Genomic DNA, 25788 nt, shown 5'->3' on the forward strand with positions numbered 1-25788 from the left:
AAGACTTATCTTCTAAACAACTTCAAGAGTCTCTAATTAAAGACAATGTGAACCTTAGAAGGAAAGTAGAAATGCTTGAGAATAACTCACGTAATAATAATCTGAGACTGATCAATTTTCCTAGGCTCACAATGGTAACTCTTAGGGAGATGCTTAGGAGATACTTGATTGAAATTTTGAAAGTCCCGGAGGATACTTTGCGTCCATTTTCTAAGGTGTACTACTTACCTAATAAGAATGGGCTTCAGCAACAGTTAAAAGTACCTGATCAAACACCAATGAATGTATCAGAAATTTTGGAAATGTCAGACAAGGATATAGTAACACCTTCTACATTGATTCTAACTGTAGCCCTTTCAATTGATAAAGTATGGTTATTGAGGCTTTTCTTTAAAAATAAACAGAAAGAGTTTCTTGGATGTAAAATACAAATATTCCCTGATCTCTCAAGAGAGACGCAGAAGCGTTGCAGATAATTTTTCCTTCTGAGACCAGGGGTCATTTCACTAGGGGATACATTCTATTTGAAGCACTCTTATGGGAGGAGCTGTAAACAACTTGGGCCAATCAGAGCCCCAGGACCCTCCCCAGTGCATCCCAGAATACACCAGGGAAGGGAAGGGCCACTTTGGAAGAGGCGGGCCAGCTAGCTAGAGGAAGTAGGCATCCCTCCGGTCTGCCATCTAATTAAAGGTACGGGGGAGAGAGGTTGGTGGTGGGGTTGTTGTGATGCAGCAGGAAAGAATGGGCATCTCTCCCGCTGCTGAGGGGGGGGGGGTTCACTTGGCAGTAGGAGAGAGTGAGCATCTCTCCTGCTGCAGGGAGGGGTGTGTTAGTTGGCAGCGGGAGAGACTGAACATCTCTCCCACTGTTTTGTTTTTGTTTTTGCATTTTTTTCTGCGCATGTGCCCATCACTATCACCAGCGATGGGAACATGCAAATTTAGTGAGTCTTCCCTACTCTCCGCCAACCTCATTTACATAAGCATTTTTGGGAGAATGACTCGCTTTTTAAAATTTGCTACCAGAACAGCTGCGATAGCAGCCCGTCGTTTTTATCATGCTTATGCCTTAATCCTAAAATCCTGAAAATGAATTTAGGATGAAGGAAGCTAAGGTGCTGAAAGCTAGTCATAAATTAATTTAGTCCAACAGTTGACTTACCCACAATTCTTGAAAAATATAATTGAACAGTATACTTACTCTCTTCCATAATATTTTGGTCTGTTCTCCACCTAAATAAGAAAAGAGGAGAAAAATTAAAAATGCAGGGAGAGAACGTCTTTCTTTGTTATGGCAGAGGCAGCATAAATCATGGAATGGTTTCTATGGCCCAGTGGCTCAGTGAAATTTTAAGGTGCTGTAGAGCAGTGTTTCTCAACCTTTTCAAGCCAAGTATCCCCTAAGCCTAACAAATACCAACCGAGTACCCCTGTCCATGCTTCACCCCAGACCTGCCCAAACTCCGTTGCCCAAACTCTACCCCTGATTTCACACTCATAATATAGTACTAATTGTAATGCAATTTCTTCTATCCATTTTTCATATACACACAATATAATCTTATTAATACATAATGGTAACCACAAAATTATAAAAACACAAAGCACACTGTACGCAGAGAAAATGTTAATCCTAATTTATATTTGGGGGTTTTCTAAAGAGGTCAAGGCAGATTACTTTAAAATATGCAATGTCACCTTAGTAACATCTATAGAAAAATAAGACAAATATAGTGCAAAATATAGACAGCAGATATAAATTCTCAAAAATGACACATTTTGATCACTAAATTGAAAATAAAACCATTTCTCCTACCTTTGTTGTCTGGTGATTTCACGAGTCTCTGATTGGACTTCCTTCTGACTGTGCAAGCAATATTTCTTCCCTTCTTTCTGCCTCCTGCATGCTTCCTCTCTTCCAGATCTCATTCCATTCCCCAACCAACATCTCTCTCTATCCCTTCATGAATTCAACTTGTTATTCCTCTCTACCTGCCTGCCCTCCCCCCCCTGAAGCCACCACCACCAATTTCTCCTTGCCTCCCCACCCCAGTCCTGAAGCCGACCCTGCCACCCGACACTCCATTCTCCCCCAACTTCTTCCTCTCTCCCTGCCTGTCTCCCCGCTGAAGCCACCACTGCCGCAGCTTCCTCCCTGCCCCACCACCGAAGCCGACCCTGCCACCCGAAATGCTCCATTCCCACCCCCCTGCTGCCACCGCAACTGGAACGGGCCAAGTGTGTGTGACTGCTTGCGGCCAGCCCACAAGCCTTCTCCCCCCCTCCCCCTCCCGACGTCAATTCCGACGTACCACAGGTTGAGAAACACTGCTATAGAGCTACTGTTCAGAGGCCCTGGGAGGAGAGATACAGTAGTTTTAGTTACTAAGCAATAGTGACACCTAGTGGCTACTTTAAGGGCCTATGATTAAGGGATTTAAAATGTATTTCTGGTATGTGATCCTCAGTCTAGAATTCTTGTTTTAATGACCAAGGGCGATACAAAATAGTAGAACTGAGCAGTTGCAATGAGGTCTCATAGTGCCATAGCCCAGTGGAGTTTATTCTGATTGAGCTAAAAGCTCATAGCAGTTGGAGGAAAATGCTGGACATCTCTCCTGCTGGTAGTGGTCGAGGGAGGGAGGGAAGGGGTGCAATAGGTTTCCTGGGCCGCTAAACTGATTGCAGCAGCCATGATCAGCTCAGCGGCAACCTGATCATATTACCCCGCTTCTTCGAGAGTTACACTGGTTACCAGTCTCTCACAGAACTACATATAAAATTCTTCTTCTAACCTTTAAAATTAAGACCTCCCACCTCCCTGTTTTTCTAGACAAATATCTCATTCCACACACCCCTCTTAGGGCCCTGAGATCTACAAATCAAAACTTATTGACAGTACCCTCCATTTGTTCTGTAGTCGCACCCACGCTCTGGAACGCAATGCCACTTTGGGCTCCTTTTACGAAGCCGTGTTAGCGGCTTTATCGCACGTGACTTTTTATCACGTGCTAAACCCCATGCTAGCCAAAAAGCTACCGCCTGCTCAAGAGGAGGTAGTAGCGGCTAGCACAGCCGGCAAATTAGCGCGCGCTTTAACGCTAATGCGGCTTCGTAAAAGGAGCCCTTTATCTCCACAAAGAAAATTCCCTAAATAAATTTAAAACAAATCTTAAAACATTTATTTTTAAAGATGCCTATCAATAAGGGGAAAAAAAAGCTTTTACGAAGCGACATGCCCGTCTCCCTCATGTTATTTCTTATCCCTCATGTTATTTCTTATCCCTCTTCCCCTCCTTTTATTTTTATTTACACATTGTAATTAAAACTTCCCTATCCCCTAGCACCTTTCGTCTCTAATAAGTCTTAATTTGTCTTAGTTCTAGATTTACCCTCCTTTTATTTTATTTAAACCAAATCTTAAATTTCTTAGATTTTTCTAATTTTTAATATTGTAAACCGTCCAGATACAAGTGATGGTCGGTATATCAAGCCATAAATAAACTTGAAACTTTCGATTATTGCTGCAGGATGACTAAGTTTGGTTGACCCACATCCCACCCCTCCTAAAACGCCACTTTGAGCTCTGCGTGTACAGCGGGATTCAGAGGCCTAAAAAGTCTCTGGATACGTCCAAAAAATGGCTTTAATTATTGGCACTTGGATGACCTGTCTTTTAGGTCGACCAAGTACCATCTTAGGCCGGTTTTTGGACAAACTTTTCTTTCGATTATGTACCTCATAGTGAACTGATCTCACATAACTCACTCACACTCTCTATATATCTATGAGTATATATATACTGTACACATATACATACATATACATACACACACAAGGGCAAATCAAAAATTAAAGACAATTGTTAAATTATGTGATAACCAGAACAGAGCTTGCGAAATGCAACATATGTACTTGTACATTGCCTTTTGGATAGTTCATTCACACACAGTGCAGTGCTTGGCCTTTAGTCATGCTCATAGTAGCCACAATGTCAGAAACATGGACACTCCAACGAAAGATTGCACCCTTGAAAAACAACATGCAGCAGTGCATTTTCTTTGGGCAGAGGGAGTGAAACCTGTGGAAATTCACCATTGGATATTGATTCAGTATGGACATAGCACCATGAATAAACAAAAGGTTTATGAGTGGGTAAAAAGTAGGAAGAACAGGTTCTGGTTGCCCATCAACATCGTGCATATAAGAGCACATTGAAAGGGTTGATACCTTGATTAGAGAAGACTGACAGAGAATGGTATCCAAATTTGCAGCCAGTTGAGACATCAGCTATGGATCTGCATTTGCCATAATACAAGATGACTTGGGGATACAGAAAAGTCTCTGCATGATGGGTTCCCAAACAGATTACTGATCTGCACAAGCAAACAGTGTGTAGAGGTTGTGACCCAGTTCCTGAGACAGAGTATTGTTAGAACTAAAAAATTAACTTGCAGTGCTATTGTTAGTAATTTGCAATTTATCTGAGAGCTGGACAGCCGAGATGGCATTCGATGTGCTCTCTCAATCTCAAATGACTTGGTAAAAGTGAGAGAGGTATAAAATCAGTGAGGAACTGAATTGCATTACCTCCTTCTGCTCCTTCATTTAAACCCCAAATCCTGCACAAATCAGAGTGGAATTGTCCAGAAGAAAATGATGTGCACTAAAGAAGTGTCCTCCAATATGTCTGGTGATTTGAAGATCTTTATTGTTCAAACATCAATAAAACACATTCATCGACTCGACATGTACATGTTTCGGCCATCAAGTCCTGCCTCAGGAGTCTTAAAAAGTATGAATGATGATGTATACTGGTACTCAAGAAGATATACAACCAAAAATCAATCAAAGAAGAATGTCATCCCGCGCGTAATATGGGAGATGTCAATTTCCATCTTACGTCACCAGACATATTGGAGGACACTTCTTTAGTGCACATCATTTTCTTCTGGACAATTCCACTCTGATTTGTGCATATTTGTGGTTGTGGTGTTGTTTTCCCCTGTTTTTTCTAAAACCCAAAATCCTAACATTTTTACGTCTGGACCTGTTGTTAGCTTCTTCCAGATTTTGATCCAGCTGGGTTAGCAAGTTGTGATTTTTAACTGACTGAGTAACATGTACTTCAGCAGCCACCATCCTCTGCTCTGATTTGTCAACGCAGAGACCTCTAGCTGGAGGGAGGTTAATGTTGAAGTAGTTTTACCCAACATGTCTTTTATAGTAGCAAGATCCTTTATTACCTGCTCTAAAAGTTCAGATGTATCTCTAGGCAAGGAAACTTTCAATGGTGATTGTGGGTCCTTTTTCAAATGCTTTGCAATCCCTCCAGGTCCCATATTCTCTTCCAATTTTTTGTTTTGTTTACCCGAGGCCATCCTGACAGTAAAATTATACACTTGAAAGGTATAAAACTGCAATTGCAATACTTCAAAAATTGCTTTAAAATAGCAGGGCAGAGGGATCAACTGATTCACACAGAAGGGAAGGGAGAGGGGTTATTCTTTATGTATTATTATTGACAGATTATAAGTGCTTACTGTGGTGGATTAATGATTGTACATATATTGTTCTGTACTTTTGTTGGCTTGAAAAATTAATAAAGTTGTTTTTTATTTTTTAAAGTAATTTGTAATTTATCTTTAAAATCTGACATGCTACTCAAAGACTGGAGGGTGGCTATTGTAACACCAATTTTTTAAAGAGTTTCCAGAGATGATACAGGAAAGTATAGATCAATGAGTCTGATGTTGGTGCCAAGCAAAATAGTAGAGACTATTATAATGAATAAAATTACAGAGCATTTACATAAGCATGGATTAATGAGACAAGGCCAACATGGATTTAGTCAAAGGAAACTTCACCTCACCAATCTACTACATTTCTTCAAATGGTTGAATAAACATGTGGATAAAGGTGAGCTGGTTGATATCGTGCATCTGGATTTTCAAAAAGCATTTGATAAAATACCTCATGAAAGATTTCAGAGGAAATTAAAAAGTCATGTGATAGGAGGTAACATCCTATTATGGATTAAGAACTGGTTGAAACAGACAACAGAGTAGGTTTAAATGGTCAATATTCTCAATGGAGAAGGGTAAATAGTAGGGTTCTCTAGGGGACTGCTGCTTTTTTACATATTTATCAGAAGGGAGGGGAGGGGATTGTTTATTTTGTATTCATGTATAGTGCGTAAGTGTTTTTCAAGAATGTTATTGATGAATAATCTGTTACACTTACTGTAAGATGTGTTTTTATAAAATCAATGAACAATTTAAACAGGAAAACAGAGTAGGTTTTTTAAATAGTCAATATTCTCAATGGAGAGGCTATTATAATGAACAAAATTACAGAGCACATACATAAGCATGGATTAATGAGACAAAACCAACATGGATTTAGTCAAGGGAAATCTTGCCTCACCAATCTACCACATTTCTTCGAAGGGGTGAATAAACATGTGGATAAAGGTGTATTTGGATTTTCAAAAGGCATTTCACAAAGTACCTCAAGAAAGACTTCTGAGGAAAGCAGAATGCCATGGGATAGGCGGTAATGTCCTATTATGGATTAAGAACTGGTTGAAAGACAGAAAAAGAGTAGGTTTAAATGGTTAATATTCTCAATGGAGAAGGGTAAATAGTAGTGTTCTCTAGGGCAGTGTTCTTCAACTGCCGGTCCACGGACTGGTGTCAGTCCACAAAAAATTCCTGCCGGTCCACAAAGGATCAATGTCCCCTGCAAGCACTGAGGAAAAAAAGGCGGCTCACAGTAAACACTTCACGGACTACTTAGGTATAAACATCAGTGCAGTTGCCTGATAACATTTCTAGGCAGCACCGGGGCTGTTAACGGGGAGTTCGTGTGAACCTGGTGCGGTGGCTGATGAGTAATTTTGGGTCAAAGGCTACTAGAGAGCCGGAGGCACGTGAAGCGAGCGCCACGTGGTGAGTCTGCCAACTGTGCTGTTCGAAGGCAGCTGCTGTGTGTGCACAGAAAGTTACCACTGCTCTGGCTTGTGCTCTTTTCCCGGTCTTCCTCGGGCTTTCTGTGGAAGGAGTGAAAGATCTCCTTGCTCATAGGTGTAAAAAGGTTGAAGAACACTGCTCTAGGGGACTGCTGTGCTTTTTTTAACATATTTATCAGTGATCTAGAGATGGGAATAATTAGTGAGGTAATTAAATTTGCTGATGACATAAAGCTGTTCATAGTTGTTAAATTGCAAGAGGATTGTGAAAAATTGCAAAAGGACCTTGCAAGACTGGGCGTCAAAATGACAGATGACAAAGTGAGCAAGTTCAAAGTGATGCATAAAGAAAAGAGGAATCTGATCTATAGCTCTGTGATGTATGGTTCCATGGTTCCAAAGATGCAAAGCCCAGCCTCTGAGTCCAAGATCCACTGCTAGCCCTGCACAGTTTTAAGTGATATAACTTAAGGTAGCATTTTACACGATGCAGTTAGTCTAAAACACAGAGAGTCATATGTACATATAAAATACAATTTACAGACCTAAACCAGCATATCTGGATTTTAAAAAGGTATAAAACTTTGGTGAGACCTTATTTAGAATATTGTGTACAATTCTGGAGGCTGCACCTTCAAAAAGATATAAAAAGGTTGGAGTCGGTCTAGATCAGTGTTTTTCAACCGCTGTTCCGCGGCACACTAGTGTGCCGCGAGATGTTGCCTGGTGTGCCGTACGGTCAGGGCCGCCATCAGGGCAGTACCACCAGTCTAGGGAGAGGGGCGGTCCGCCCCACGTGGACAGGAGAGAGCTGGACGGGGGACCCGCGGAATTCAATACATCTCGAGCCGCGAGGCTCGTCTTCTGTTCCTGCCTGCCCTGCAGCTAACATATAGCCGATCGCAAGCGTTCCCCGATGTCAGCGCTGACGTCGGAGGGAGGGCTTAAGCAAAGCCTGCCCTCCGACGTCAGCGCTGACGTCGGAGAATACTTCAGTTCGGCTATTTGTGCGCGGCAGGGCAGGCAGGAAGCAGAAGACAAGCCTCGCGGCTTGAGCTTCGTTTTGCTGAGAAAGTTGCAAAAATGGGCTGGGAGGCAAACACGGAACACAAAAGGGGGGAGGGAGTGCGTTTTGGACACAAGGCATGAACTTGGGAGAGAGGAAGGGAGGGAAAGAGATGCTGAGGTGGGGGAGGGAATGCGTTTTTGGACACAGAAGAAATGGACTTGGGAGAGAGGAAGGGAGGGAAAGAGATGCTGAGGTGGGGGAGGGAATGCATTTTTGGACACAGAAGAAATGGACTTGGGAGAGAGGAAGGGAGGGAAAGAGATGCTGAGGTGGGGGAGGGAATGCGTTTTTGGACACAGAAGAAATGGACTTGGGAGAGAGGAAGGGAGGGAAAGAGATGCTGAGGTGGGGGAGGGAATGAGTGTTTGGACACAGAAGGCATGGACTTTGGAGAGAGGAAGGGAGGGAAAGAGATGGTTGTGTACACGGGGAATAGAAGAAAGGAGAATTTTTGGTCATAGGGAGGGAGTGAGGTACAGATAGTGGCATACCAGGGTGGGGGGGGGGCGGTCTGCCCCACCCCGGGTTTACGTCCCAAGGGGGTGCACAGCTGGCCACCCTCCAGTGTTGTCCCTAGGCCGGCAAACTGCGGCTCTTTAGCCACTTGAGTGCCACCGCCGCCATCGGGAACAGGCCGGCGCCATGTTCTCCCTGCTTTTCCCTGTGGGGCCGGCCAACTCTCGCCACTCGCGTCAATTCTGACGTCGGAGAGGACGTTCTGGGCCAGCCAATCGCTGCCTGGCTGGCCTGGAACGTCCTCTCCAACGTTAGAATTGACGACGGGTGGCGAGAGTTGGTCGGCCCTGCGGGGAAGAGAAGCAGGGAGAACTCGGTGCCGGCCTGTTCCCGATGGCGGCAGTGGCAGCCTATTCCCCAGTGGCGGTGGCAGCATTATAAAATACTTTCTTTGTGTTTATTTGATTCCTATATATTTATATATAGTCAATATAGGCACAGTTAAATTTTTTAACTTTTTCTAATGGTGGTGTGCCTCGTGATTTTTTTCATGAAACAAGTGTGCCTTTGCCCAAAAAAGGTTGAAAAACACTGGTCTAGATGAGGAAGGCTACTAAAATGGTGTGTGGTCTTCATCATAAGACGTATAGGGACAGACTTCAAGATCTCAATCTATATACTTTGGAAGAAAGGGAGAGGAGAGATATGATAGAGACGTTTAAATACCTACGTAATATAAATGGCATGAATCGAGTCTCTTTCATTTGAAAGGAAACTCTGCAATGAGAGGACATAAAATGAAATTAAGAGGCAACAGGCTAAGGAGTAATCTAAGGAAATACTTTTTTTACAGAAAGGGTGGTAGATGTATGGAACAGTCTCCCAAAAGAGGTGGTGGAGACAGAGGCTGTGTTTGAATTCAAGAGGGCCTGGGATAGGCATGGGGGATCTTTTGGAGAGAGAAAGCGATAATGGTTACTGTGGATGGGCAGACTAGATGGGCCATTTGGCCTTTATCTGCCATCAGGTTTCTATGTTTCCTAAGAAAAACTACATAGTCTGCTATTGAAACAGATATGGAGGGAAGCCACTGCTTGTCCTGGGATCAGTAGAATGGACAGTTGTTACTATTAGGGTTTCTGCCAGGTACTTGAAACCTTGATTAGCCACTATGGAAACAGAATACTGGGCTAGAAGGACCACTGGTCTGACCCAGTATGGCTTTTCTTATGTTCTTATGGCAGTGTGCAAACAGTTCTCCTTCAGTATGGCTAAAAGTACACATGCAGAAAAAAGGGAGAACTCTGCATGAACAGTCAGGAATAACAAGGAGCAGAAACAAAATCCAAACTGGTTAAACACCTCTTTTTTAGCATATATAAGTCATATTAAAGTGTTTAAGCAGTATGGACTTTTTTTTTTTTGTCATCTCTACTCCTTGCTGTTCCTAAAAGTACACATGTACAATTTTAGCCAGATTTAGGGTAGGAACTCTCAGGAGCATGTTTTTGAAAGTAATGGACAATCACACATAATTTGAACTATATATGCAGTTTTCTTTTAAAGAAAATCTACCCATACAGAAAGCAGATGCAAAACGTCTGCAGGTACAGTTTAAAATTAAAATATATGCATACATTTTTTTGTTGAAATTCTTGTGCAAAGACTATGGATAAAAAAGATCCATGGCTCTCAATCTCTAAGGAGATGTTTGAGTTGGAATGTTTGAGGTTCTCATTGCTTAGCAACTCTCTCTCTAATGGATTTGGGTGGTATGCCTTGAGTGAAAAAAACTGCCATCAGAAGCTTGTGCTCGCATTACCCCAGAGCAAGCACATGAAGAACACATCCTATTTGCTATTGAATTCAGGTTTTATATTTTAAATTATGTACACTATTGAGCAGTATATAAATAGACATCAAATAAATAAATAGCGAAAAGCTATAAAGTAAGACTTAAAACATAAATAGTATTGCTCCCTATAATGTATTCATTTCACTAGGTCGCCCACAACCAGCCCACCATGAAATCTATCAAGTTCCCAAACCTGACTTTTGCACTGCAGGTTCTCAGTCCTAGCTTCTGCACAAGGAACGTGCCTGCAGTCTCTCAAGGAATGTCAGTCTTTAAGCTGTAGTAACCAAATTCAAGGTGCATAATAATGGGTTCAGAGGAAGCTGTGATTTGTGACCCCAGGCTGAAGATGGTCATTTGTAAGAATTGTGCTGTAAGTGGCAATAAAGTTGGGAACTAATGAAAATGACAGAAAACCCCAAGTACTGCTAAATGACGACTCATTTCAGCGCCAATAAAGGCCAATTCTGATGGATGAGGAAGCCAAACAGAGCAGAAGTAAAATCCTCAAATAAGAATAAAACAAAAAGGGAAAAGCCTTATTTGGTAGCTTGACTCATAGTGGTAGTACTGCAAGACTACTGCTAGGGGATGAAAGCTGCCATTATGAATCCCACTTGGTGATGGGATAGGAGTGTCTAACCTTTTTGTTAATCTATTTCAGCTAGTTGGATCTACAGATCTTAGGGAGATGCAATTCAAAATCCTGCACTGTGCTTACATTTCTAGAGCCAGGGGTACAGTTATGGGCCTTTTGGCTGACGCAATCTGCTCTCACTGTCAGAGGGCCACGGGCACACATGCTTCTGGAATGCCCTCATGCGGCTCTCTGGCTCCAGGTTCTCCCCTTCCTGGATGACCTCATTGGCCGGCCAATGCCCCGGGATTACGGTTAACTGCTACTAGGGGATCAGAAGGAAGTATCTCAGGGGGGGTTTACCTTGCCCCATCAGAAGTTTTATATACTGCACTCCTGTTGGTAAAAAAAGCTTTTGTTACTACATTGGGTGGAGGCGGCGCTGGCCTCCTTCCCTCAGTGGCTTCAGAAAATGCGGGAGATAGCTTTTTTTGAGATACAGACATACACTGCTGCCTTGAATAGTGATAAAAAGCTCTATGTTTCTTTATGGCGGGCATTCCGGGCCACAGATGAGTCTGTCGTATCTGCTGCTCCACTCTGACTCTGCCCTGAGGGACTTCAGGGATCTAACCTATTGGGTCTCACCTTCTTGGCACTGCTTGATTGCTCTCAAGCTGGTATGATTGGTGTATGCGTGGGGTATGTCTGGGTTATGCATGATGAGGCTAGCGTGTTCTGCGTGGGATGGAATGGTTAGTTGGGAGGGTGAGGGACGGGGAGGAGGGGAGTTCGGTCCATATCTCAAAAAAATGTTACTGCAGCTCTGGTTAGCTCCAGGAGGGTGACTTCTTTATAACCTTTCCGTGCCTTCTGTACAGGGGGGGGGGGCGGGCTTCCCTTCATTGATGGCCTATTGATGCATTTCCCCCTTTTTGGGGGCCTTGTATTTGACGTTCATCTACTGTTGTTTTTGTTTCCCTTCCTGGACAGTATGGGGCTCATAATAAAAAAAAAACCAAACGTCTAAAAAGTGGCCTAAATGGGTACTTGGACGATCAAAAAGCCTGATCGTCCAAGTTCCCATAATCAAAGCTGGTTTTAGACATATCTAAAACCAACTTAGGCCTTTCCCCTGCCTCTAAACGCATAGAGCAAAAAGAGGCGTTTTTAGAGGAGGGGAAAGGGTGGGCGGGGTACAGCAGGTATAACCAAAACTTTAGGCAGGTTGCCTAGTCGGCAATTATACGTTTTAACAGGTATAAGTGCTGAAAAGGGGCCGCTGAGCTGATCGCTGTAGCTCAGCGGCCCCAACAACCTGCCTACCCCCTACTGCAACATTTGCTGCAGGAAAGATGGCTCATCTCTTCTGCCAGTGATGGTGATCGCTTACCCCCCTCTGAATCACAGCACTTCGGGGTGAGCATTGTGGCAGAACATCTCCCCTGCCGGCGATCCTCAACCCGAAGTGCCGCGGTTCGGAGAAGGTGGCCAATCACCATCACTGGCTCCTCCTTCGCCTAAAAGCCCATGTGTTGGACGTTTGGGGCTTAGGCGTTTTTTTTGGGTTTTTTGGTAGATGTCGTGGGGGTATAAGTGTAGACGTAGTGGTGGTCTGGGCGTTTAAACAGCTGAATGTAGAGGCAGGCCATTATTAAAAAAAAAACCTCCATTTGGACGTTTTTTTTGATTATGGACATTTTCCCTGCGTCTACTTTCAACGTTTAAGGCCTTAGGCCAAAAGGGGACTTAGACTTTTTTTTGATTATGCCCCTCCATGGATTTTGAATGCACAGTCAGTAGATTAATAGCAATTAGCACCACTTAATGCCAATTAGCAGCTAGTTATTAAGTTATGCACACAACTGACCCTAACTTGCACATGGAACTTAAATGTTGATTGGGTTTTGGAGAGGAACATATTAGAGAGTATGGAGAACCAGCACAATGTCGTGAGAGAAGAAGAACTGACCTCCTGAGCACAAATGATTCTTTTCGGCCGAGGCGCCTCCTGCTGCAACTGATACACTGCAAACACAAAAAGAACAGTATTCAAAAACACAAGATGCACAAACATGTCATTCTTTTCTTTTCTGGTCCTACTGACGCAAATTCCATTAAAGTATGTCCCAGATGAAAATCTTATGGGCCCAATATTCAAAAGGCTGAACCCATAAATCCTGGCTAACTTAGCAGCTTACATTTGTCCCTTAAGTCAAACATCATAAAAGGTATGGAAAACCTTTCATATGCTGAAAGATTAGAGAAACGGGCTCTTTTCCCTGAAAAAGAGGAGGCTTAGAGGGGACATGATAGAGACTTACAAGATCATGAAGGGCATAGAGAACGTAGAGAGGGACAGATTCTTCAAACTTTCAAAAACTACAACAACGAGAGCGAGAGGGCATTCAGAAAAATTGAGAAGGGACAGATTTAGAACCAATGCTAGGAAGTTCTTCTTCACCCAAAGGGAGGTGGACACCTGGAATGCGCTTCCAGAGGGTGTGATAGGACAGAGTACAGTATTGGGGTTTAAGAAGGGATTAGATAATTTCCTGAAGAAAAAGGGGATAGAAAGGTATAGATAGAGGATTACTATACCTGGACCTGATAGGTTGCCGCGTGAGCGGACTGCTGGGCATGATAGACCTCTGGTCTGACCCAGAAGAGGCACTACTTATGTTCTTATGTTCTTACCAGAGTTTCAGAGGCCGATATTCAGCAGCATTTATCCAAGTAGGAGTGGCTTCTATCCAGTTAAATCCTGCCCACAGAGTTCATACCCAGATTTTCCGTGCCATTATCTAGTAAAATCTATATATGGCACCTAGCATTGTGTGCTATTTCTATGCTGAAAAGCGTTATAATGGAACAAGCCACCAAAACGGCCCAAAAATGGAAGATCCTTGTAGAACCACACACTTGTGTGCCCAGTTACGGATTAGAGCCTGTGTTTCCACACAGATATGAAAAGGCGGTGTAACAATGAAAGGGACATGTGTGGGTCAGGGGTGTTCCCTTAAAATGTACAGGGTGATATAGAATTTTGGTAGATTGCGCCCAAGTTGCACACTGGGATTTACATTTGGTTAAGTTGGTGTAAATGTTGGGAGTAGATTCTGGTGCTATGTGCTATTCTTATAAAAAGAGCCCATCCTAGAGAACTGAAAAGGCGCTACTAACCTTTTCAGAATAATGACCTCGCTACGACAACCCAATTGCTGTATATAATATAAGTTTATTAGTAATAGACAAAAGTCAGCTTACATGGAACAACAGTACAGCAAATTGAGCCGGCTTCTGTCATGGATCCATCCTGAAGCTTAAGCCATCCGGTATGCTACTTATATACTTTAGTTCAGTAGCCTAGAGTCACATGTCTTACCTAGTTACAGATTACATACTCCCTTTCCATTGGATTGCCACATTTATTATTTCTATTGACTGTATGGTCTCCATACTTATCATGGAGCCATATTGAAGCATGATATCACCTAGTGTCAAATCTTCTCTATTTTCCCCTGACAATGCATTCTTAATACTAAGTTCAATAATTTCTGAGAGTAGGTCCCCTCCTTCCTGAGCTTCATTGTCACTCTATCAGCAGTTCAGATAACTTTTGGTAGGACATCTTGTCCCGCAGTACTGTTGCCTGAGGCTTTCTGAGGAATTGCATAACATTCTATTTGCTTTCTTAGCCTCTGCTGCACATTTTTTCCTTTGAGGACCCATTTGAATCAAAGCCCCTCTCTTGTATACTTTTCCAGGATCCCACAGCACTTTGGTGGATATTTCACCCATATCGTTCCACTCCATCAAAACTCTTCCCATGCTTTCCTCAACTTCTTAATGGAGTTCTTTCCCTACAAGAGTTCCACATTAAGGATCCACTGCTTGTGCCAACTCTCCTTTTGGGACCCCAACACTAGGGTCAAAGAAACCAATGTGTGGTCAGAAACACATATGGGGTGTATCCCAACTGCACCGTTGGAACTACACTATGGTCTACTAAGAGGAAGTCTAGTTTTGAGTAAATTTCTACAAAAAGAATAAATAATCCTTATATCCTGGATGCTGTACTTGTCAGAAATCAAACAGATTATACATTTCCATACCTTTCTATAAATTCCCTCCCATCCATGTTCTCCCCAATTTATCCAATGCCTCTATTGAACAATTAAAAATACCCTCTTACTACCAGCACTCTTTAGCCACCCTAATCAAATTCCCCCAAATCTCTTACCAAAAAAATCCTCTTTCATTCCTTTTGAGGAATTTCATTCCTCTGCCTCATATTTATCAAACTAAAGGTTCTTATGTAATAAAATGGCAATGCCCCATTTTCTTGAAGAATACAAGGGAAACCACCCCTTATAAAAATTTCTCTTGTTCCCCATCTGTTCATCTGGTCTCCTGTAGCAGAGCGATAGCCACTTTATTATCTTTCAAAATGTGAACACTTCTTTCTGCTTTATAGGGCCATTAAAACTCCCCACATTAAGCATCCCTTTTGTTTTACATTTCCACATCTCTACACCTCTCTGAGAGCGTCTTACTGATGTCTCTACCTTACACCTAGAATCCCATCACCCTATTACATACATTTGAGCATCCCATTCTCTCTTAACAACATCCACATTGAGTCAGTGACATCCTTAAAAATATTAGGCGTTGTCATCGATGACAAACTCTCGTTCCATGATTACATAAGTAACACAGTTAAACAATGTTTTTTTAAACTACGTATGATACGCTCGATTTCAAAATTCCTTGAGCCAAAATCTATCAATATATTAATCCACTCCCTGGTCATCGCCAAGCTCGATTACTGCAACTCATTATTAATCAATATTACGCAAAAGGAAAAAAGACGCCTTCAAATTATAACAAAATACTGTGGTTAAACTCAAACACAATGGGAAAAAATTTGATCATGTCACCCCCTTATTGATTAACTCCCATTGGCTCCCAATCAGCCACCGTATCACTTATAAAGTACTACTTCTAACATACAAAACCTTAACTTTTAAAGAACCTCTTTTTATCAACCGAATGCTTATCCCCCACAACACTTCCCGATCTCTTCGATCGACAACTCAATACCTCCTAACTGTTCCTTCCTTAAAAATTATTGGTATAGAAGACATGATATGTTCTCAGTAATGGTCCCCCAACTATGGAACGCTCTTCCTCAACATATCAGAGAAGAAAAAGACTTTGGTCAATTCAAGAAACTACTAAAAAGCTATCTTTTTAAAGATGCATTCAATCTCTAGCTTTTTATTTTTTTTTTTTCTATTAGATGCAGATACTAGGGCTCAGTTCTATTACCCCATCCTATTGTTTCATTCTTGTAACTTTACCCTTCTTTCCCTCTCGTTTCATGTATGTCTCATCAGTGTTAGTTTTAAGTTATGGTGACTACTTATGTAAACCTGTTTTATGAAGTTGTAAATCGCTTAGTAACTGAAATAAGTGATTCATCAAATATAAATAAAAACCTGAAACCTATTACGCCACTGTTGCCACCAGGCACTCAAATCTCTCATCAAATTTGGTGAGAACCCATAAGAACATAAAAATTGCTGCTGCTGGGTCAGACCAGTGGTCCATCATGCCCAGCAGTCTGTTCAAGACACTCTCATCCTGTTATTTCCTCCTCATTCCCACTTGTACCTGTCTCAAGGGCTAATTCTGGGACTTTCTTAACCATATCAGCTACCAACAGCTCTCCCTTTGTGGTATATACGAAGCTTGTATTTCTTTGATGATTTTCGAGATCCTGCCTTTCACTGGCTTTGGTTTCATACTCATGAGCCACCACAACAATCTATACTCTGATCTTTCACTCAAAATCTGCCTCAAAAGGTATTTTCTAAGGTTACTTCTGAATCTATCCCTTCTCACCTTCATCATATGCCTTCTCATTCCAGTGTTTCCTTTACATAACATAACATCGGATTTCTAGACCACATAACCATAAAATTCAATGCGGTTTACAAAAGATTACATAATAACAAAAGAAGAAATCAATATAAATCTAATCAACCTAATGTTTTTCAAAAAAGATAAGTCTTCAATTATTTTCTGAAATGTTGGCAAGAATGTGATGTAAATAGCAACTGTCAAAAGTCTTTATCATGAAATGCTCCCTGAAATGATAGAGTATGATCGTGATACTTACTTTTACAGCCCTTTACAGTGGAGTATACAAAGAGGGCATGTGATTTTCTACTTTTCCTTTGAGAAGCTATCAGAAATCTCTCAGCTAAGTACAATGGAGCCATGACAAAGGCAACCTTATAGCACAAACAGCCAAATTTGAAAACTATGCGAGACTCTCCTCTTGTGTATTTATGTCATACAGGTATTTAAATGTCTCTATCATATCTAATCTAATCTTTCATTTTATATACGTACTGATTTATCCCAACAGGAGGGCTCGACTCGGTTAACAGAATATTAATAAATTATACAAGAGATTAGAACAGGAACTATATCTTTTAGGCCAAAAATTTATCTTTTATGGCTGATTATTTGAAAAAGAAAAATAATTAGTAAATGTCTGGAATAAATATGTCTTCAATGCTTTACGAAAGGTGGGTAGATGAGAAAGAACTCTAATTATAGAAGGAAGGTCATTCCAAACTTTTAAGAATAAAAAGAGAAAATGATCGACAAAAATTGGCCATAGTTTTTATTTTTTTAACAGTGGGAAAGCCAAGTTTATATTTATAAGAGCTCCTAGAATTAGAGATTTCTTATGAATTAAATGAAAGAGACCAAAGGAGAAAAAATACCATATAGGATTTTGAAAATTACAATTGCACACTTAAATTGGATCCTCCAATAGACAGGAAGCCAAAGTATATGTCTTACGACAAAGACCACCAACCATTTTAGAAGCCTTCCTCTGGACCGACTCCATCCTGTTTATATCTTTTTGAAGGTGTGGTCTCCAGAATTGTAAACAACATTCTGAGTTCTCAGCAGGGTCATATACAGGGAATCAATACTTCCCTTTTCATATGGCTATTCCTCTCCCAATGTACCCAAGCATCTTTCTAGATTCTGATCTCACTTTTCAATCTGTTTGGCCATCTTAAGATCAGTTTTCCAGGTTCTGATGGGCAGATATTAACTTTTTCAGCCTGGGTCAGGGCTCCTCTGTTTGTGGGCTCTTTTTATCCTATTTTCCAACTTTTTGTTGTTGTTACTTCAGGCCTTTCTACAGCCTTGATGGGCCCTTCATGTCTAATGACCCTATAAAGCAGACTTTCAATCTTCTCTTGGAAGGATTTCAGGATTACCACAATGAATATGAATGAGACCAATCTGAATAGGAGGCTTATTTTATGCACATCTCTCTCTGTAGCAATCCTGAAATCCCAACTACTTAGGCATGCATATATAAGAAGGTTGAGAAACACTGCCATAAATAACAGGAGACATGGTTCAATTGCAGTCAAGTTTCCACCAATCAAATAAACTAGTGGCCAAAACTGTAGAAATGCCTAGCATTTTAGGCATTACGCTTTAAAGCAAAATGGCTATAATATCATAATTGTATTTAATGCACAAATTTTTGATTAATAACACAAACTCTGTAATCACTTAAGAAGACCAGAATATTATTTGGCACATTTCACAAAAATAATGCTATCATAAGCTACCCAAGCTAATAATGATAATTTGTCCAGCTATCTGATGACTTCATCAGACTTACTAGTAGCGGTTTGATATCCTTTAGCCTTGATTACTGCTTCACATACTCTTGGTATGCTGTTCACAAGTCTTTGGAGATCAATAGCTGTTATGTGGAACCAAGAGTTGATTATTGCTGCTATCAGCTCAAGTTTATTGGACGGTTGCTTTGCCGCTAGTGCTCTCTTTAATCTGGCCCAGAGGTTCTCAATTGGATCGAGATCTAGGCTATTTCCTGGCAAGTCCAGCAACTCAACCTTGTTCTCTTTGAACCAGGTGAGGCATTTCTTGGCTGTGTGGCATGGAGAACTATCCTGTTGAAAAATGAATGATCAACTGGCATCAAAGATGTCTGTGGCTGAGGGCAGGACCTTGGGCTGAAGGACCTCCTTTATCACTCCATCAAGCACCTGTAATCTACTCACATCATCTCTGGACATGCAGCCCCACACTGAGAGGATGCTTCATGGTGGCAATAGAACACCCTGGCAAGCAGTCCTCACCCGGTCACTGAAAAACATAGCGGGCACCGACATTGCCAAATATTGAGATTCAGGTCTCATCACTCAAAAACACCTTCTTACGTGCTCTGTGGTCCAGCTGGCATGCTCTTTAGCCCAGTTCAAACATTTACGACACTGAACTGCACTGAGGAAGGGCTTTTTCCTGGGAACTCTTGCTCGCAGGTCTGCTTTCACCAGTCACTAGCAAACTGACTGGCTTAACACAAACACCCCTGTTTCAGCCATTGACTTATTGATGTCAGCAGCAGTTAATTTCTGATTCTGTAGAGCCATTCTCACTATCAGTTTATTGGTCTGAGATGTTTTAACCTTTTTCTGTCTCCTTATAACCTTGTTTTTAATGCTTCTAGTCTCTTCAAAGTGCTTACAGAGTTTAAGTACCCCAGCTGGTACACACTTTTGACCAATTTTGACTGCAATCTCAGTAACTGTAGCCTTCTTTTATTAAGATTATGGCTGTTGCTACCAGTCAAGCTGTAATTTTAGTGTATTTAGACAATTAATATTCATTTAATTCAGCTAAATTGCAATTAATGAAAAACAGCAATTCAAATTTTGTCATATTGGCCAACGGGCCTTAAGACAACACCCACAAGCTATGCTAACAACATCAGAGCATCAAAACGAAACACAACCGATTGCTTATCCGTTTGATGTCAAATCACTAAAAGTCGTTCCTAACCACAAAATAAAATTACTACACAAATATTACCAGTAACATTTATAAACATTTTTTGATTGATTATAAACATCATACAATGTAGGATTAAATAAGTAACTGGAGAAACAGTTGAATAAAGTTTTGCTGTCAATTCAGTTTAAATCCAGCATGTTTGTATGAGCCCTTCTTCCAAGGTCACCCATGTGTGGCAATTCGATGCTGAAGAGACATCTTTTACTTTAGTCACATATTACATTCTCCAAACAGTAACTGATTTATCTGGGGAAACAAAAACCAGCTTGCCCAAATGTTTCCAAATTAAGGTTGCAACAGTACAGATCACTTGACAGCTAATCTGATCATAGGAAAACATTGCCACTAAGCTGAAGGTTTCAAAACCGCCTACTCATTTGTTTCCACTCTCCTTTCCCTTCCACCTCAACCTCAAGCCACAATATGGTAAATGTCACAGACTGGAACATTCATGCAATCAGTGATGCATTAGAAGGAGCTTTCTAGACAATGTCTTTTAGTCTATGGAAACATAGAAACATAGAAAGATGACAGCAGAAAAGGGCCAAGGCCCATCAAGTCTGCCCACTCTATAGACCCTCCCCTTAAGATTAGCCAATGTTTTGCCCTGACCCACGTAGTGATCCCACATGGGCGTCCCATTTATTCTTAAAATCTGGCACGCTGCTGGCCTCGATTACCTGTACTGGAAGCTTGTTCCATTGATCAATCACTCGCTCCGTGAAGAAATACTTCCTGGTGTCGCCGTGAAATTTCCCGCCCTTGAGTTTGAGCGGGAAGTCTCCATCCCTTGAATGCCCAAACGTATACAAAAGGAATGACAAAAGTCTAAGCTACAATTTCCTTCTTGCTGGTTTTTTGGCCACATTTAATAATTCATACAATACTGGAGGTAGAGGGGGGTAAGGGATGTCACCTAACCCCACTGAGAGCACAATGTTATAATCTTGACCAGTGTCTCTCAAACTGTGTGCCACAGCACAGTGGTATGCCCTGAAGAGATTATGGGTATGCCACCAGAGATTCCAGAATTATACTTTATTTAAAAAAATTCCCTTCATAAGTATACACTAGAATAGATGACATGTATGTCATGAACATAAAAGTATGTCAATGTTATGAGCGTCATTCTTTGACGTGATTGGTCCTTGAAAACTATCAGCAAGTAATTTTAGTTTTATTTTTTAGGCAGTAGTTATCCTAACTTGAGCAACAAAGCAATCGTGGCATTGTTACCATTTGAATCTTATTATCTTTGCCAACTTGGATGTTCAGCTCTGACAGAAATTAAATAAAAAAAAGAGAACAAATGCAGATGGTGGATGATGAAATGCATGTTTGCTCGTCAACTATTGAGCTGTGTTTTGAGTTAATTTGCACTCAAAAAAAAGCACATCCATTGAATTGATTAGCAATTCTATCTACATAGAAACTTAAAAACATGATAGCTGATAAAGGCCAAATGGCCCATCTAGTCTGCCCATCTGCAATAACCATTGTCTTGAGGGACCACATCTGCCCTTCTCCAATCCTCTGGTACCACTCCTGACTCAAAAGAAGCATTGAAAAGGTCAGTCAGTAGAGCCACCAGAACTTCCCTAAGTTCCTTCAACACCCTCAGATGTACAACATCTGGCCCCATCACTTTTTCTACGTTTAATTTAGCTAGCTCCTCACAAACACAATCCTCTGAAAATCAATCAGGGTCTACCACTCCTCCATCCCTATTCGCGTTTGTTTTCTGTGGTCCTGCTTCCAACGCTTCAACCGTGAACACAGAACAGAAATATTTGTTTAGCAATTCAGCCTTTTCTTTATCAGCTTCTACATATTCCTCCCCTTCACTTTTGAGTCACATGCCACTTTTGCACTTATTCCTATCACTGATATATCTAAAAAAATGTTGTCTCCTCTTTTACCGTGTCTACTATTTTTTCTTCCATTTGTATCTTTGCTTTCCTGACTACTCAACCAACCTCTCTTAACTTTTCCAGATATTTTTGCCTGTCTTCCTCTTTCTGCGATCTTTTGTAGTTTATGAAAACTGACCTCTTATTCCTTACCTTCTCAGTTACTACTTTTGAGAACCAAAGTGGCCTTCTTTTCCTCTTACTTATTTGCCTCATAAAAAGGTTTGTTGCCATTACAATAACTCCTTTCAGTTTAGTCCACTGCATTTCTACTCCTTCCAGACATTCCCAACCAGACAAGAATTCCTTGACGTAATCCCCCATCCATTCAAAGTTAGTTCTTTTTAAAGTCTAGAACATTTATTTTTGAATGAGGCCTCTCTATACCGATCTTATTATTAAACCGTACCATGTAGTGATCACTGGATGCCAGATGATCACCTACTATAACAGAAACACTTTCCCCGTTTGTAAGCACTAAGTCCAATATGACCCCATTCCACTTAGGTTCCATTACCAACTGCTGGAACACATAGGCAGCGGAACATTGTTTTGTATGGGGGGCCCTGCAAGCTCCGCTCCAGACCCCGGCCCCCATAATAATACTAATTGTAATATCATTTTTTCCATTCATTTTTCATATATACACACATTATAATCTTACTAACAATATAAAATGGTTAACCAAAAAATTAATCTACGCAAAGCACACTGTATGTTTCTCAACATTCATTCCTACCAGAACACCTGTCCTTTGTCACACATGTGGAACACAGATAACCTCTATGCAAATACAGGACCACAAATTAAAAGTACTAATATATACAAACAAAACCCTAAGATGAAAGACTCTGCATGCAGTACAACCCCCAGAGAAATAGAAACAAATGCATTTCTTCCTGAACAGTGCAAAATATAGACAGCAGATGTAATTTCTCAAAACTGACACAATTCAATCACTAAATTGAAAATAAAATAATTTCCCCTACCTTTGTTGCCTGATGATTTTGGTTTTCAAACCATCTTTTCCAATCTCTGGCTGCACATCCTTCTGTCTGTTCTCTTAACTACGTATCCAGAGTCACCTGTTGCTGTTTTTCTCTCCTTCACTTTCTCCCATACATCCGTTTTTAGCATTAACTTTAAACATTCAACTTTTATCCATTTTTCTGCTTTTTTCTCACAATTTACTTTTCCATGTCTTCCCTTCCCATCTATCCCATCATCCATCTCCTACCTCTTTCTTCTCCCCTACTCCCATCTATCCATAAGAAGCATTTCTACTTATCTCTTTCTGTTGTACCCATCACTGTGCACCATCTCCTTCCACTGTCTCCCCTTCCCCTCCATCCCTATGCACCATCTCATCCCTCTCCCATGGTCAGACATCTCTGTCTTCCTCCTTTCCCTCTCATATGGTCTGGCATCTTTCTCCACTCCTTCTCATAGCCTGGAATATCTCCCATGGTCTGGCATCTCTCTCTCCTTCCTTCCCTCTTCCCGAGGTCTAACAGCTCTCGCCTCTCCTTTCTGCCGTCTGGCATCTCTCTCTCCCCTCCTTCCCTTCCATTCTGTGGTCTGGCATCTCTCTCTGTCTCCCTCCCATTCCAATGGTCTGACATCTCTCCTCCCTTTCAGTGTAACATTTCTCCCTCCCTCTTCTCCACCACTATCAAGTCCAACAATTCTCCCTCTTTCTTCCTTTCCCCATATACATCATCTCTCTTTCCCTCTCATGCAACACACCTATATCCAACAATTCTCCATTCCTTTTCCCTTCCCCACCAGCAGCATTTCTTTCTCTCCCTTCCCACTACTCCACCTGCGCAGCATCTCTCTTTTCCTCCTTTTCTAACCCCTCCAGCCCATGCATTTGTCCTTCCCAACCCTCTCCCAGTATGTGCAGTATATGTCTTTCCCAACCCTCTGAGCATCTGTGCTCCCTGCCTTCCCAATTCCCTACCCCCTGCACCTAGCCTCTCTCTGCCAGGCTGTGCACACAGTCCCCTCCCCTCCCATCAGACTCTGCACCCAACCACCCCCCTGTCAGACTCTGCATCCAACCCCCTTCCCTCACTCTCCCCTCCCTGTCAAGATTCTGCTCCCAGCCAAACCCCCCATCAGACTCTGCTCTCCTCCCCGACTCTGACACTCTCCTCCCCGACACTTCCCTTGCGCGCTCGCTCTGCACCCTGCTCCATCATCCTACCTCCTCTGGCCTGGTGGTCCAAAGGTGCAGCGGGCAGGAGCTCTCTGCTAACCCGGCCGGTCGCAGCTGATTTCTTCAGCCGCTGAGCAGCAATGAGGGGGAGCGCGCTTTGGCGCTCCTGCTCAGCACTCAGTGGCTTCTTCAACTGGTTACCGCGAATTGCGTGAGCCAGTAAAAGAAGCTGCTGAGTGCTTAGCAGGAGTGCCAAAGTGCGTTCACGCTCATTGCTGCTCAGCAGCTGAAGAAACCAGCCGCGACCTCTGGACCACCAGGGATACAAGTAAGTGAATAAGTGGCAATCTGGGAGGAGGCCACGGCCCCTGTGGTCCCCCCCCCCCCCAACGTTCCGACGCCTATGCTGGAACAGTTCTCCTTGTAGAGAATCCAGGATCTTCCTACTTCTAGAAGACCCCACAATAGGGATTCCCCAATCAACATCCGGCATGTTAAAATCACCTATTAGTAAAACTTCCACTTTTTTAGATTCTGAATGTCTACTATTAAATCTCTGTCCACTTCTTCCGTCTGTGAAGGAGGCCTACACATGACACCAAAGTAAATATATTTACTATTCCCTCTTTCCAAATTGATCCACAGTGCCTTTTCCTTGCCCTGTAGATCCTGCAATTGTGTGGCTTTAATATAATTTTTTAACATATAATGCTACTCCCCCTTCTTTTCTACCTATCCTGTCTTTCCTGAACAGATTATAGCCCAGTATAACTACATCCCAGTCATGGTTCTCCGTGAACCATGTCTCTGTGATCATCACTATATCCAACTCATCTTCTTTCATCACAGTTCCTCAATCCAGAATCTTGTTTCCCATACTTCGAGCATTAGTTTATACTGCTTTCCAGACATTGCCCCCTTTTCCCATCCATGTAGAGGTATTCAGTGATTTACTTACTTGAGGGCTTATACTCACTCGGGAGCTTTGGTCACCATGCCCCATCACATCTAGTTTAAAGCACTGTTCAGTAGCTTAGCCAGCCTGCCACCAAAGACACTTCTTCCCTTCTTTGATAGATGTATACCATCCCTGCTCAGCAGCCCTTGGAAAATCATCCCACAGTCCAGGAAGCAAAAACACTTTTGATGACTCCATCCACTTAGCCACGCATTCATCTCCAGGACTGGTGCTTCTCTGACCTGGCCCTTACCCTCAACAGGGAGGATCGATGAGAATACCATCTGAGAACCTGACTGCTTCATTTTCTCTCCCAGAGCCATAAAGTCGCTTTTGATACGTTCAAAGGGGTACCAGGCAGTATCATTAGTGGTAACATGGTTGAGCAGCATTGAATAATAGTCATTAGGCTTTAGTTTTACCGTTGTTACAATTACCCATAAATAGCTTAAAGAACTTTTAATAAATAACTCTTAATTTTTTCTTGGTTTTGCAATTTCATAATTTCAGTTAAAATGTACCTTGAAAAACATTTGCTCCGTTTAGTGTGCTAGAGCTAAAAAAAAGTTTGAGGCACACTGATCTTGACCAAAACCAGGAAGATTAAACTTCCTGTTAATAAAAATACTGTGGGGCTCAAAAACGTCCAAGTGCCGATAATAAAACCAGGTTTTGGACGTATTTCAAAACGACCTAGGCCTTCATAGTGCCGCTGAACGTCCAAAGCTAAATGGGGCGTTTCGGGAGACGTGTCGAGGGCGGGAGTTGGGTGGGATGTGGGGCAGTTTGGACTTAGTTGTACAGCAAGTATAACTGAAAGTTTAACAACAGAGCCTAGACGGAACTTGGACGTTGTGACTTAGACCATGTAAAACATGGTCTAAGTCACAAAAAACCACCTAAACTCA

General features: G+C 41.9%; 1 protein-coding gene across 4 annotated transcripts in view; it reads right to left on the reverse strand.

The window, feature by feature from the left end:
- CHN2 (chimerin 2) overlaps positions 1 to 25788 on the reverse strand; it is a 387683-nt gene that overhangs the window by 247778 nt on the left and 114117 nt on the right. For all 4 annotated transcript variants that reach the window (XM_033930756.1, XM_033930753.1, XM_033930755.1 and 1 more), the window contains 2 exons: positions 12902 to 12957; positions 1204 to 1235 (listed from right to left, as the gene is read on the reverse strand). In XM_033930756.1, coding sequence (XP_033786647.1) covers positions 1204 to 1235; positions 12902 to 12957 — 88 coding nt within the window. The remainder of the gene's footprint in view (positions 1 to 1203; positions 1236 to 12901; positions 12958 to 25788) is intronic.

The sequence above is a fragment of the Geotrypetes seraphini genome, chromosome 2, assembly GCF_902459505.1.
Source record: "Geotrypetes seraphini chromosome 2, aGeoSer1.1, whole genome shotgun sequence".
In the NCBI taxonomy this organism is placed as follows: domain Eukaryota; kingdom Metazoa; phylum Chordata; class Amphibia; order Gymnophiona; family Dermophiidae; genus Geotrypetes; species Geotrypetes seraphini.